Here is a 13975-nt window from a genome sequence, read left to right on the forward strand (position 1 = left end):
GTAGAGTGACAGATAGAAGGGCTGGATGATAAAACAGCTCCTCACACGATGTAACTTATGTTGAACCATCCTGAATGCTACTAGGGCTAAAATCAGCCTTGATGTAAGCAGGCGCAGCTTCTCTTTGACTTCAATGCAAGTTAAATCAACTTAGTACTCGCTACGGATCAAATTCAGACCCTTGTGTAAGCAAGGGAAACTCCCACTGAAAACAATGGAGGCTGAGCCTACTTTTCCCAGGGGCAAATATGGTCCCCACCAGCTGAGAAGCTGGTGTAAGTTACACTTATTTTGCACACAGGCTAGTTCCCATCGTCAAGTGCTCACATGAGAGGGCTTCAGTAAACAGCAATCTGATCTCGGGTCTGTGCACGGACAAGACTCCCTGAGCGAGCCTGAATCCAGCTAGCACGGGTAGCAATAGCAGCGAAGGCAGCATAGTGTGAGCGTTAGAGCAGGCTAGTGAGCCGAGCATGTACCCAGCCTCCTTGCTGGGCGTGTACTGCCCTGGCTGCAGCTGTGCTGGCTGGATTCAGGCTCGCTCAGCCTAGTGGCTAGCCTCTACACAGCAGAAGCTGTGCACACAGACCCGTGTCTGGGGCAGGGAGACAAACTCTGCAAAAACAGCTCTTCCGTCAGTGCATCCCGGAGCAAAGGGACTCTCTCCCCAAAACCTGTTCATCCCCCTCCTGGTTGCATGACACTGGAGCCAGTGTCCTGGAGGCCAGCTTAGCATGGCAGGGTGGGGGAAGGAAAGCAGGATCCAACCTGGGTCCCCTACCTGTATCGGCTCCACAGCTGGGTGCTTCAATTCAATCATCCTGTCCCCATCATCCTCCAGCTGATTGACATATTCCTCCTGGGTAAGCAGCTCATTAGACTTGAAGTCCTGCAGGAGAAGCCAAGGGTCACAGTCACACTGCCCGAGTCAGCGTGGCAGAGAAAAGGTAGCCAGGCTGCGAAATAGCGGTCCCTTAGCTCACGTGACAGCCCAAGCACACAGGGGAAAGAGAAGCACAAGTGCTGTGTAAATGCCGACGGGGGGGCCGGAGGTAGCCACACGCTGGGCCGAGACGAAGCATGTGCGTGTTTGTCCTACGCACGTTTGCATTCCCAGGTTCCCTGTGACTTGGTGCTGCTTTAAGGTAAGTGACTAATTAGCAGACTAGCTGTACTGGGAAGGGAGAGATCAGCGAGAGCGAGTGCCCTCCCCCAACCGGAAATGAAGATTTTGCCACATTCTGGCTCTGCTACCCGACAGAGACCCCCCGTCTCCCTTCCACAGAGAGGTCTGCAGAGCGCTCACCTCGTACTCCCGGCGCATGCCCCGCGGGTCAGCCATCTGGTCGCTCCAGTCCTGCTTCAGGATTTTGTTCTGCTGGTCAGTGAGGTAACCCAGCTGCTTGGTGCAGCCTTGCAGGTGGTTGTACAGACTGCCCAGGCTCTGCCCTCGCCAGACAGAGGCTTTCTGCCCAATCACATCAAAGAAAGAAGACTTCAGAGCGTGGCCTGAGAAGTGTCCAGCCCTTCCCCCCCATGGGTGTTGTTCATCTGTTAGCAGATCCCCAGAGGCCTTTTAAAACACCTGCCACCACCGGCTCTTGTCTGATGTAATTTTCATTGCCTCCTCCCTCATTCTTGTCAAATCGGACGTTTCTGTCAAACCAGAATCTGAAGCATGGGCTGAAGCCTCAGGGGAGGCTGAGAAATGTTCCCGCCGTGGGGGATATTTGCCCGATTTGTCCTTGCTTGGTTTTAACTATGGAGGACAGTAGCATGGAAGCGAGATCTTGGTTCTTGCACATTCCTCTCCCCCAGCTGCTTGTTTCCCATCTGGACTCCTAACGAGAGACAGGCTTAAACCGCAAAATTTGGATCTGGATTTTGAACACCTCAAAGTTTAGGGGTGTTTGGATCTGGGGGTCTGGTTCCCCAGATTCCCAAACCCTACTCACAATCCCCTGCTTGTGGCAATTTAAATCATCTCCAGAGCAACAAATTGTGGGGTCACAAACAGAAGACAATGGGTGTGATACTCCTCTCACGCACGCTGGCGTAATGCCTTTGAATCCAATGAAGCGCCTCTTGATTTATCCCAGGGAGAAGGGGAAAAATCAGGCCCTGTGGTGTTAGAAAGCCACACATAAAGCGACTTCTGCCACCAGGCTCTGCTGCGTTCTCTCCCTGCCCTCGGGAAATGCGTCACCAACACTGCACTGATCCACCCGCCATTTGGAATATCCAGAGACCCAGTCCAAGCCTAGTCCCCTAACACAGACACAAAGCAACACATCCTGAAAGGCACGTCTCACTGAGCAAGACTCTTACCAGCAAGTCCTTGTACTGGCTCTTTAAATCTGCTGCATTCTGCGGTGTTATCCAGCCCCGCCAAAGGAAGAGGGAAAACAGTGCAGTCAGGAAACATACAGCTTTGATAAACACTCGCCCCTGCTTTCACAGACTGCTCAAGAACTGTCCTTGTGTGGAGCACACAGACTGCTTCCAGCTGGGGCAGCTTTCGTGCTGCTCCCACCAAATGGAAGCATCCTTCTAGCTTTCCTGGCAGAGCAGTTCCAGTCTTAGTCTCGGCCGTGTTATCTGTTGTTCAGGGCAAAGACCGCAGACCCAGATGTTAAATGGATCATCCCACTGTCTGGGTCAATTCCCTTCAATGTTTGGCTACCAGTTAGCAGACGCTAACGATCAGCACTTCTATTGCACTTCATAGACCTTAATTAAACCTCATCTCAGCAGGCTGCTGTTATTTGTACTTTACTCATGGGGAAGCGGAGGCATGGAACCACTAAGTGATTTGCCCGAAGTCATGCAGTGAGTCAGTGGCAGAGGTAGGATTGGCAGACGGGCATTTCTGGCTTGCAACTCTGGGCCTGCGATCAAAACAATAGACCCACCCCTTTCTCACGAAATGCAAGAACACTGGTTACCTCCCCAGTGTGACATGTGATCCCACACAGTTACCAGGACCCATTGCTTCCATAAGAACCACTGGTAATGCAACTTTGTTATCTCTTGACCAGGGGTGCCTATTCATGCCAGCCCACAGTACATCATAGTGCTCACAAGAGACAACAGAGGCCAACAGATTGGCCAGAGAGAGACTTGAACTTCTGACGGTCAAGCAAAGCTCTCCTCCTTGTGACATTCAACCCTGAACACAGGGTGGCCACTCGACAGGAAGAATATTCTGGAGCGATATTTTAGTGAGACCCACTCCAGGTTCCCGGCGAGGATTTAGGATGAGGCTGGCCCCAAAGAATCCACCCTGGGTTTTGCGCTGGGCCCAAAAGGGCTTTGGGCGAGTAGTCGGGCTATGTATTATTTCGTGCAACACAGACATGATCAATAGCCCTGTGTGCGGCCGTGATGCCGTCTTGGAACGCAAGAATAAAGCAGGGCTAGCGCTGTACAGAATGGAGGCGGCAATGGAGACTGGATCCCTGCGATTCCCACCGGGGCTGAGCGTAAGGTTCACAGGGTCATGAGTGGAGATCACACAGACGGGGTAGGAGAGGGATGGAGCGGTGCCTTACCGGGGTGTGCAGGTTCTTGAGCTGGAGGCCGTAGGCTTCTATCTCCTTCTGGAGGATGTTGTGCTCTGCTATTTGCTTCTCCAGCTCTGGCACGGTGGGGCCATACTGACCCATGCTGACTTGCTTCTGCACACAAAGGAGCCATGTGGTGAGCGCCAATATTGTGTGATTCTCTAGGGGATAGAACACCTCCCGCCCTCCTGTCCTACTGACAAGAGGCTAGTGCAAACGGTTCAGTACCCTCCAATACCCTTACTCCTCCCTTCAAATGAGAAGAGAACATACGGCCCATTTCTAAGCAGATTGGGTCACTTTTAGTCCTTTCGGCTGCGATTTGGCCAAATGCATGGAGGGCAAAGAGAGGATATTCGTGCCCCAATACCCAACAGTGGGTCTGGCTACAGCACAGTTAAAAAGCCACAGCTAGCCGGTGCCAGCTGACTCTGGCTCGTGAGGCTTGGGCTAAGGGGATGTTTAATGGAAACCAGGCCCGAGGACCCTGCGAGGAGGGAGGGTCCCAGAGCTCCGGCTGTAGCCCGAGCCCCCATGTCTACAACCGCAGTTAAACAGCCCCTTAGCGCGAGGCAACTGACATGAGCCAGCGGCCGGTGTCTAATTGCAGTGTAGACATACCGAGTGAGACTGGAACTGGTTCTTCTGGGCTGTGAACCTGAACTAATTATGGCTGTACTTCACCCTGCAAACCGGACTTGAGGAGGATGAAAGGGGGGTGCTATGTGCTACTAGGACACTTACAAATTAGTCTAAGTTAACTCGTGTGGCTGCTACGCACGCCCAGACCCTGCAATACAACAAAGGGCATCATGTGCACGGAGGGCACCAGGCACGTGATGGTGACAGAGGCAGTCTGCTCAGACCACTAACGGGCTCAGCACGGTAAATCACCAGTCAACGCTCAGAACAGAACAGGATCTCCCAGCACGTGGGACGTTAGATAAAAAGCCGCCGGTACCATTCCCCACTCCCGGAGGGAGCCGTACGTGAGAGCTGTGGTTAATCAGACGGAGCAGTCTATGTGCACAGAATCTCAGACAAGTTCACGGCCTTGTTTTGCTTGCTGAGGCAGGAGTGCTGGCACCAGTGTCTGCGGTTCTCAGAGCACGCTTCTGTCCCAGAATGCTGGACCTGCTGCTTTTACCTGCTTTTGGTCTAGAATTTTGGCCCAGTCCACCTTGGAGCCCCCTTCGGGAGTGTCAAATTTTTCATAGAGATCTCGATACTCGGCACATTGGCGTGTCACGCGGTCATGGAGCTGCTTGATACTGCAAGGAGGAAAGACACGCACATCTCATTGCCAGTTCTCCGTGGTGACTAGACCAGAACGCAGGGCAAAATCCTGGCCCCAATGAAGTCAAAGAGCATTTAGTGGAGCCAGGATTTCATCCTGAGAACCCAGCATGCCCTGCTTTCCCTTCTTGACCCCCCACCAACCACCCTTGTGGGGCATGACACATGCCAAGATGTTCTCTGGCTAGGGGGTTTCTCTCCTGAGCTAAGCCTGAGGGGGAGCATGGGAGTAGAGCACAGGCATTTATGCCTGCACTGAGCTCAGTAAGGGCATTTTCATCCCTCCCAAGAAAGAAATTAAATCACTCTGAAATATACGGAGTATTTTTCATTCTACAGAGCAGGAGAGTGTGACAGACAGAGGCAAGCAATACAAAATGATTACTCAGCACTTTGAGCTGTTCTGGTGCTATACTATATAGCTTTAGCCCGTTGTGCTCTCTTCCAGTGCTCCACTCTGTGCTGCAGCAGGGAAACTGCCCTCCCACTGCCTGTACAGTTTTTTTGGGAAGCAGGGTGACTTAGCGGCCAGAGCACTGGACTGGGACTCAGGAGATCTAGTTTCTATTCCTGGCTCTGCCATTGACTTTGCAGGGTAACCTTTGGCAAGTCACTTTGCTTCCCTGTGCCTCCCCTCTGTAAAATGGGGATAATGATCCTGTGCAAAGTGCTTTGAAATCGATGAATGAACAATGCTATTAGGTATTAATACTAGCACAATATGATACGCCAGGTAGTGACTGCTTGTCTCTAAAGTTGGTTTGCCATATGCCTGGATACTGGAAGGTCCGAAATGTTCTCTTTTAGATGCTATTTGTTCACATACACTCACACTTGCACATGCAGTTACCACAGCAGTGGTGTGTGCACATGGCCCATTTGAGCAGACACAGGGGGATTGGAATGTCTAAATACCTATGTCCCTGTGGACCCTGCACACATAACGTGGGTGTGGATCTCAGGCTGCACTTTCTGAAAATGTGCCCAGGATATTGTATGTTTTGTTCCAACGTTTAATCAAAACCTATTGCATGAGGGAGTGGAGGGCAAGAACGAGAACCTTTAGGTGGTGCATGAGACAGCAGCAATGTTTAGTGCTTATACAGAGCTTTCCACGTTCGGAGGCCTTTATAAACATTTACTGTTCAGTCCTTGCAACACCCCTCTGCAGGAGGGATTATTCCCAGTTTACCAATGGGGAAACTGAGGCAGCGTAAGTGTCCAGAGCCACAGAGAGAGTCACATAAGTGCTTTGAGGCAGGGACCATCTTTTGGTTCTGAGTTTGTACAGCGCCTAGCACAGTGGGGCCCTGGTTGATGACTGGAGCACCCAGGTGCTACCGCAACACAAATAATAAATCTTAATAATTGTCGGAGCTAGAATTAGAACCGGACTCCTGCTCAGCCCACTGCGTCACTCAGTTAAGAACACTTCAGACCCTCATTCGTCCCAGCCGTGTACCCAGCCCGGAGGAGAGCAGCGTGAGCCACCCATTCTGCACTCACTCTTTTTCTATTTCGATGGCTTGAGGATGCTTCAGCCTCTTTGCTTTGTCCACGTCCAGGAAGAGATCCTTCAGCAGGAGCTCGGCATCCTTCAGGGTTTTCGCGTTCTCCTGCCGGAACTCGAAAGCCTTGTTCTGCTGGTAGTTACTTATGTCCTGTCGGCCAAAGAGCACAGGCAGAAAGCGCCCCCCACACGCCCGAGAGCAGGGTTAGTTTGCAATCCAGAGATCTCGGCCAGAGCATTGAGAGAGATGTAATCTCTCCGAATGCCTGGTTCTCACAGGCTCACCTAGTTAGTCTACCTTGTCACCTAGGTCCCCTCTCATCTGTATGTGATCCAGGCTCAAGTCATCCAGAAGCCACTGCCTAGATGCTACGGCTGATGCACAATGCAAGCACCTGCACAATTGTCATTGGTGCTGCATTTCCTGGCATCTCGCTGGCTCCCTATACATGGCCACATGCCGACGGTCCTTACTCCCCCCACCAGCACCTTTGTCTCATGCCCGCATTGCCACCCCCTTCTCTTTGTCCACCATTTACCTCCTTGAGCTTAGATTGTGTTTCCAGAATGTCCTTCTCCACCTGGTCGGCGTTCTTCTGCATGCGAGAGATGAGCATGGCCAGCTCATTGGTCGAGGACCTGAGGGGAAATAGAAACAATCTGGTGGATAAAAGCAAACCACCACACAGAGGCGGGTCTCTCTCACTACCTGGAGCCGTTTTAATGTTGGTTCATCAGGCTCCAGGAAACTCCGGTCTATGAGGTGGCAAGAGAGCGGTCCATGTAATCCCAGGTTTAGTTCAACATTGCTCAGACATCTTCTCTTCCATTTTCCTCCTCCGCTGTCTCTTTCGATACAGCAGTTGAACGCTTTTTGTGCATGAAGGGCTGCTGGTGCGTTTTACAGCAGCTCTTGGTGCAGGGAGATTCAGGCTCTTGGCATTGGAAAGTGAACGATGCCATAATATTGCTCTGTTGATGAGCAAAGTCCCTGCCATTGCCCTGGATTCTTGCTAGGGAAGGTGCAATCTCCTGCACATTTCACATCACCAGCTGTGCTAACGCCACTTTTGGGATCTATGTTGGCCATTCCCCATTGCAGCACTCCAGCCGAGGGGACCCAGTTGTTGTCAGTGCAGTTCCACTGGTGTATAACTGGAGTCACCAGCGGTGAACCTGGTCCATTGTGTCTATAACCAAACCTCCCTGCCGGGCCTCCTTGCTGGGAACTTCCTTCAGGTGAGCGGGCCGCACTGCCATCAGCTTTCCATTTATTACCTTCACGTTCCCTAGTCCATGACATTTAAGGTGAAAACACTGGGAATGCATTCGGGCATTGTTGTACTTGCATTATACAGCGGCTTAGCATGCTACCGCCGCCCTCGGCAAGCCAATAAATGCTTGCCCCGCCCAGCCCTGCAATCATCCACATCCACAGTTACCGAACGCGTTGCTGCTTCTGATCGTTTCTGCCCTAGCTGAACACCTGTTGCACCTCCAGGGCAGAGATGGTGCCGTGTCAGGCAGAGAGCTGTCCGGTGTATAGGCGGATGTGTGCTTGCAGAGAGCCATACAAGATTCATGGAGCAGGAGTACAAACCCAAGCACTTATGTACCTATTGTACACATATGGGGCCAAATTCAGCAGTGATGTAAATGGTGATGTCAATCATGTGTCAGCTGACTGGTCAGAAAACAGGCCTCAAATACCAGAACCAGCTGTGATCTGGCGCTCCGTGGGCACTGAAAATGAATATAACGGTCGTCTGAATAAATGCAACGGTTGGTGTCATTGGAAAACCAGCTAAGAGGACTGTTCAAATCAAATTAGGGGGCTGCTTCTTAAGGCCTGGATGGTACCATCTGCATAAAGCCTTGTGTGCTACCACAAGTAGCAGAGGTGAAAGATCGGCCCCCTACAGGTTACATTTCTTGGCTAGTTACATCTGTTTACTGAGTAACTGACACTCAGCGTGTAATATACCGCCCCCATGAATCTGAACCAAGAACTTTCATGGGAGTTGTACCTGCTTACACCAGGGCTGCAGTTGGTCCAAAGGTGATACAGTACAGAATAGAAACGTACTTACAGCTACATAGATTCACTCAGGCTTGAGTCGTGCATGCACCCCTCCACCCACACACACGGAAACACACATTGCGGAAGTCAGAGATGTGCTCGTATGTGGCTCTGCCTGAGAAGCACATGCACTAACATGCGTTAGACACCTACACATGGGCACAGAGTGACAGAGATGTGCACTCACACAACCAGTCACACGCTCAGTTGTATGCTCAGACACGCCCAGAAACTATAACTCAATGAAGACAGGAATAATCAGAACAAGAAAGCAGCCTGGGAGGGGCTGCACTCCTTCAGTAAAGTGCTCCAGCTGTGTGCAGTGCCGCCTGCCTACCTCATTGTCAATTCACACCAGCTTTCTCATTTCTGACTCAATCTGTTTGCTTCATCCGGGGCACAGGCCACAGTTTTCAGCATCGGCCTGAGAATCAGCAGCTCCTGATTCCCTCAGTGGCTTTGGGCAAGAGTCATGGCACTTCCGTGCCTCGGTTTCCCTTTCTGTAAGATGGGGAAAATGCGACGGAGCTGGCTCACAGGGGGCTTGTGAGGACTAGTGTGTGCAAAGCTCTCGGAAGATGTAAAGTGTTGTCATCCTCGGTGTAGATCAGTCTCGCTGCCCCTGTGGGAAATGCACTTTATCACGTGGCTCTCACCACCACAAGATACACATGCACGCAGAGAATATCGTGCACAGCGCATCTGTGGTAGCGAGACTCGTGGGATAAACTGCAGAACCCTGGAATAAGTTGTGCAAGGGGCAGCCCTGAGCTTGTCTTCTGAACGGTCATTGTGCACCCTGTTAGATGGGGAAGGTCTCAGGGGGACTTTAACGGAGCAATCAGCCAGGAGCTTGTTCCCTCCTTAGTGAGTGCATGCACCAGCCAGTTTTTTCATTTTTCAATCAATTACACAAGATTCTCACTCTTCACTGACACCCCCTGGCAGCTCCCAGTCTCTGGAATGAGGAGGAGCGCCAAGCAAACACTTGTGCACCACCCAGGATTCCTGCCATTGCTCTCTGCTCAGGGAGGGGACCATGAGTCACTGCCTCGCTGCATGTCGAGACAGTGCAGTGAATGGATTCACTTTTTCTGAGTTCTGCTTTTGCATTTCTGAGCCAGCTGATCTGAGCAGGGAAAAGTCACCGTTGTCCTTCTGAATCACAGGCCATGAGATGGGCCTGGACTAAGCTCCCACAGCTGATCAGCCTTGAGCTTTGGGAGAGTCTGGATTTGGATCCAGAATTTGCACCGATCTCTTTCTGTATACAATGGGCCAGGCCAACACCACATCCTGAATGCCACTCCCTACCCCAAACTAGGGAGAAGTTCCTATCTGGAGCTGAGGTTTACAGCTTCCAATGAAAACTAATTTGCTCATGGACTGTGAGGGCTGCATTCCCTTCCAAACTGGCTTCAGAGCTGCCCAAACCCCTGGGACATTTTATTCTCTGGGTTCCTGGGGTATCATCTCCTTGTGCACGTTCAGGAAAACAGGAGAGGAGAAATTCGAAAGCCATCTCTCTTTGGGAGGTCACCAAGCCAGAATAATGGAAATTAGTGAGACCCAGCCTTTCATCTAATCCAATCACCCCCTCGCCTCCAAATATAGCATAACCGTTCCCTACAGTATACGTGGAGAGGGCTTTGTACAGCCTTCACTGTAATGTGCCAAAGCCATGGGGCTTTAAGGGGACTGGGCTCAGCCTGGCCTGTGCCAGGTCTAAATGGCTTCTGCAGTTGATGGGTTTTGAAGCCAGGAATCAGGTGATAGGTAGGAAGTCACCTGATCTTCAGCCCTGCTCAGCTGGAGGAACACAGACTTGCAGCCAATAGAAAAGCTTCAGCAGGAGATTTGGGATCAGAGAAGAGCTGGGAAGGGGATCTCTGCCCCAGGCAGAGGGAAGGGCCAGGCTGGCGTCACCTGCCACGAGGAGCAGGGGCAGAAGCCTTAAGGGCAAGAGGCTTTAGGAAATGCCAGGCGGCAGGACCTGGCTTTTGGGGAGAACTACTGAGCCCCCCACGGGGCTGCATGAATTACAGTGTCTGGAAAGACACGTTTTGATTCGGGTTGACACTGACCTGTTCATTTACCAGCACAGAACCCTGAGGAGGGGAGGCACTTGAAGGATGTGGGCCGTGATCGGGGACGCTGAAGCAGCGGATAGGCCTGACGTCAGGGTGGGTAAGTCCCTGCTACGCAGCCCTTCCCTTGGAGACTGTTCCACTAACTATTACACATTCCTGAACGGCAGCGCCAAGTCCCTTCCATCTTTCAGATCCCCAGGGGTTACGCTGCTACCTGCCCCCGGGTGATTGAGTAGTTGCACAACTCAACTGTTCCCCAGAGGTCAGACTTTTCAGCCACTTTTACCAGTTCTGGTTGCTCTCTTCTGCCCTGCTTCCATTTTGTCAATATCCTCTGACTAGATGAAGCTAGGAGGATCAAATCCCCCTGGGGCAGTCACGCCACTGTTCTATAAAACCTAGCATTTACAATGCAACCAATCCAGGTGGAGGAAAGCCTGGAAGCCAGAGCCCCCATGTTAAAGAGCCGAGGCATGGACTGTCGGAGCCTAGAGAGAGACGACTTGGACTAACGAATGGAGCAGGATAGTTGGAGTCAGGAACTCACTGAGTAGTCTTGGACAAGTCATTTAACCTCACGTGGTTGGTCTGATTTACTGAGGTGCAACTATGGTGACTGCAATGGGGTTGCACCAGTGTTACTGCTGGCAGAATCTGGCAGAGGTCTATTTCCGAGATAACAATAGTCCTCCCTCACATGGGATGGCAAAGACTAATTAGCACCATTTTAATTATTCTTTGGTTTATTTCCTAGGACACCTTCCTTCTGCTAAGGAGGCAACTGTCCCGAGGGGATAGAGTCTTTTTCTTTCTAGCACAAATATGCTCCCTGCTCTTACTTTAATCTGTCCTGATGCATTTCAAATAGGGCTACAAGCACCATCCCTATTCCCCTCCCCCAAATTCCCCTATTAGTTCCCCTTAAAGAGGGGCCATTTGGCTTGTATTCCCAAAGATGCTAATCTGCTTCATTCTGCATCAGGATCAAAGGAAGAGATGGACAGTGGAGTGCTCCCAGTCCTGCTCAGCGCTTAGCATCTCAGTATAAATAGGAGCCTCTCATCCACCTAACTCCCTCGCACACTGCGTGGGCCTCTATCTGCTGGATCATGCTACAGTTGACGGCCCCATCCTGCAAACCCTCCATCGGTCAAGCTTCCCATTAGTTTCTAGGCCCAAAGAGTGGTCCTTGTCCCTGGTCCTGCCTTAGTACCACACTGTTCTTCTTGTTCCAGGGCTGGTAGGAGCAGGATACCCAGGAAATCAGGGGCTGTTAAACCTCAGGCCTGCCCGGCCCATGCCAGGACATGTGGGTAGACACCTGAGAACCCTCCAATCCCCCATGCCCGAGGCAGCCAGCTCCACCAGCTGTGATTCCGTTCTACCTCCTCCTGTGTCTGACTGTGGTTGGTCACGCACCCAGCACCAGCCTCCCCACCCGTCCTCCCCTGGGTGCCCTGAGCCCAGAGCTAGAAGCCAGGAACATCCCGCTCAGGCACTGAACTCTCACCCTGACCTGGGACCCCGCTCCCTTTGTTTCTGCAGCTCCGACAGAAGGGTAATAGTGACCAGCCCCACAGGCTGAGGCTGAACGAGTTAGCGTTTGTAACGCTCTGAAGCTGCCAGGCGTTGGTATTAAGGTTAAGAGTGTGTCACGGGGCTTTTTAGTCAAAGGCAGGGACGGGTCGCGGGCAATAGACAAAAATTCACTGAAGCCCGTGCCGTGTCCCTGACTTTGATTAAAAGTACTCTCGAGGAGGGGGGACAAATGGAGCGCTGCCAGGGCTTGCAGCTGTTCCAGCTCCAGAAAGCTGACCCAGCTGGAGGGGGGATGCAGCAAACAGCCATGTGGATGGGGGAGGAGAGGAGAGATGCATGCAGTGAGTGATGGTGGGGCCAGGACTGAACAGGGAGGCCAACAGGGGAAAGGGGGGCATGGAAGAGAGGAGGGGGGCCAAGCGGGGAGGGGGGCTGGTGGGGAGGGACTCAGCGGCAAGCGGGGTGGGCGGGGCCTGGGGCGGAGCAAGTGGAGGTGGACTGTGGGCGGGGCCGTGGGTGGAACTGGCAGGACGAGGAGAGCTTTTACCCTGCCGCCCTAGCCCAGGCCCCTTTTAAAAATCGACGGGCCCCTTGGCAATTGCCCCACTTGCCCCGCTCTGTTGGTGGGCCAGCCTGAGCTTCCGCGGTGCTGAGACTCTGCAGCCTCCATGGTCTTCACTGTTAGTTGTGGGCACTGGGCCCCTCTGCGAATCAGGCCATTGTGCTAGGTGCCGAACGAGGGAGCAGGGGGCTGACTTGAGACATGCAAACCTGAACACTTAGGAGTGACTTACATGTCTGTTTCCTCACCCTGGTGATGAGAGAATTGGGGCCCATCCACACTGGCCAGTCTAAGCAGGGCACAACCAAGTTTAATAGCTGTTTTTAAGCACTGCAGTTATGGGCACGTAGATGGGACAACCCGCTCACCCTGGCCGTCGGCCCACACTTGGCAGATCAGCTTTTCTGGGCAGGCGCCTTCTTGGGCAAAGTGTGGCTGAGCTAACGGGTGCAGCCCTGTATTATTTCTGCATTTGTAGATCCACCATTTGCCGCACTTTGTGATCCCGTCCTGACAGCCAGGCAGGGAGCAGTGCTTGAAACACATCCCAGCCGCTGGAATGTGGTTCTGAGAAAACACAGCAGAGCTGGAGGGAAGTGGAAGATAACCCTGAGGTGGGGTCGGCTGTATGAGTAGGGGAAAGGACTCTCTTTAGGAGCGCTCCCTCTCAAAGATGCCCAGAGAAGCCCTTCCGTATCAGGAGCCCTAAAAGACCCCTAAGGGATGTCTCTTCCCCTCTAAGCCTCGGCCCTCACGTCACACTGCTAGGTGGGTCCTGCAACACCACTCAGAGTGACACCGAGCCTGCTACAATCCCCTGGACCGAACCCAGGGATGGTCCGAAAAGAAGCAACCTCTGCAGCCCTGCTATGTGGGCTCAGGTCTGAGAGAAACAGCCTGTGGCCAGGAAGAATTATACCCCCAATTTGCCATCCACCTCCTGTTCCATTCAGCCAAGAGCAGGGGAGCTCTGAGCTTAGTGCCAGCTGGCCCTCGGGTTTGGGTTCCTTCCCTGACCGTTTTAACGTTCTCTTCTAGGTCCGTCTCAGCTCATAAGGCAGCATCACCCCAGCCCCTGCCACCAACCTGTCTGGGGACACTGAAAATGCTACTCCGAGCTCTTAGCAGTCCAGCAAAACCTTGATTAACTGAAGTTCATCTGTCTGAGTACATCTCCTTTCTGGAACAGCCGTGTCTCTGTGCTACTTCTTGCACTACACCCTTCCCTCTGCTTATCTGAATTAAGTTTCATGCCTTCCCCTTCCATGTGGCTAATCACTTCAATATCTCACATGTATCTAGAGCTTTACAAAGCTGGTCTTACAGGAACCACAC

General features: G+C 52.3%; 1 protein-coding gene across 1 annotated transcript in view; it reads right to left on the reverse strand.

The window, feature by feature from the left end:
• The window catches only part of EVPL (envoplakin), a 28398-nt gene extending 21390 nt beyond the window's left edge, over positions 1–7008 (reverse strand). The window contains exons 1-7 of the mRNA XM_067547589.1: positions 6909–7008; positions 6366–6520; positions 4711–4834; positions 3552–3677; positions 2329–2367; positions 1307–1468; positions 782–889 (exon numbers count right to left, since the gene is read on the reverse strand). Of these exons, the coding sequence (XP_067403690.1) occupies positions 782–889; positions 1307–1468; positions 2329–2367; positions 3552–3677; positions 4711–4834; positions 6366–6520; positions 6909–6986 (792 nt within the window). The 5' untranslated portion in view covers positions 6987–7008. The remainder of the gene's footprint in view (positions 1–781; positions 890–1306; positions 1469–2328; positions 2368–3551; positions 3678–4710; positions 4835–6365; positions 6521–6908) is intronic.
• Positions 7009–13975: the final 6967 nt, after the last annotated feature.

Source organism: Emydura macquarii, unplaced genomic scaffold (genome assembly GCF_026122565.2).
Source record: "Emydura macquarii macquarii isolate MOO-44397 ecotype Brisbane River unplaced genomic scaffold, CSIRO-AGI_Emac_v2 contig_1230, whole genome shotgun sequence".
Classification (NCBI taxonomy): domain Eukaryota; kingdom Metazoa; phylum Chordata; order Testudines; family Chelidae; genus Emydura; species Emydura macquarii.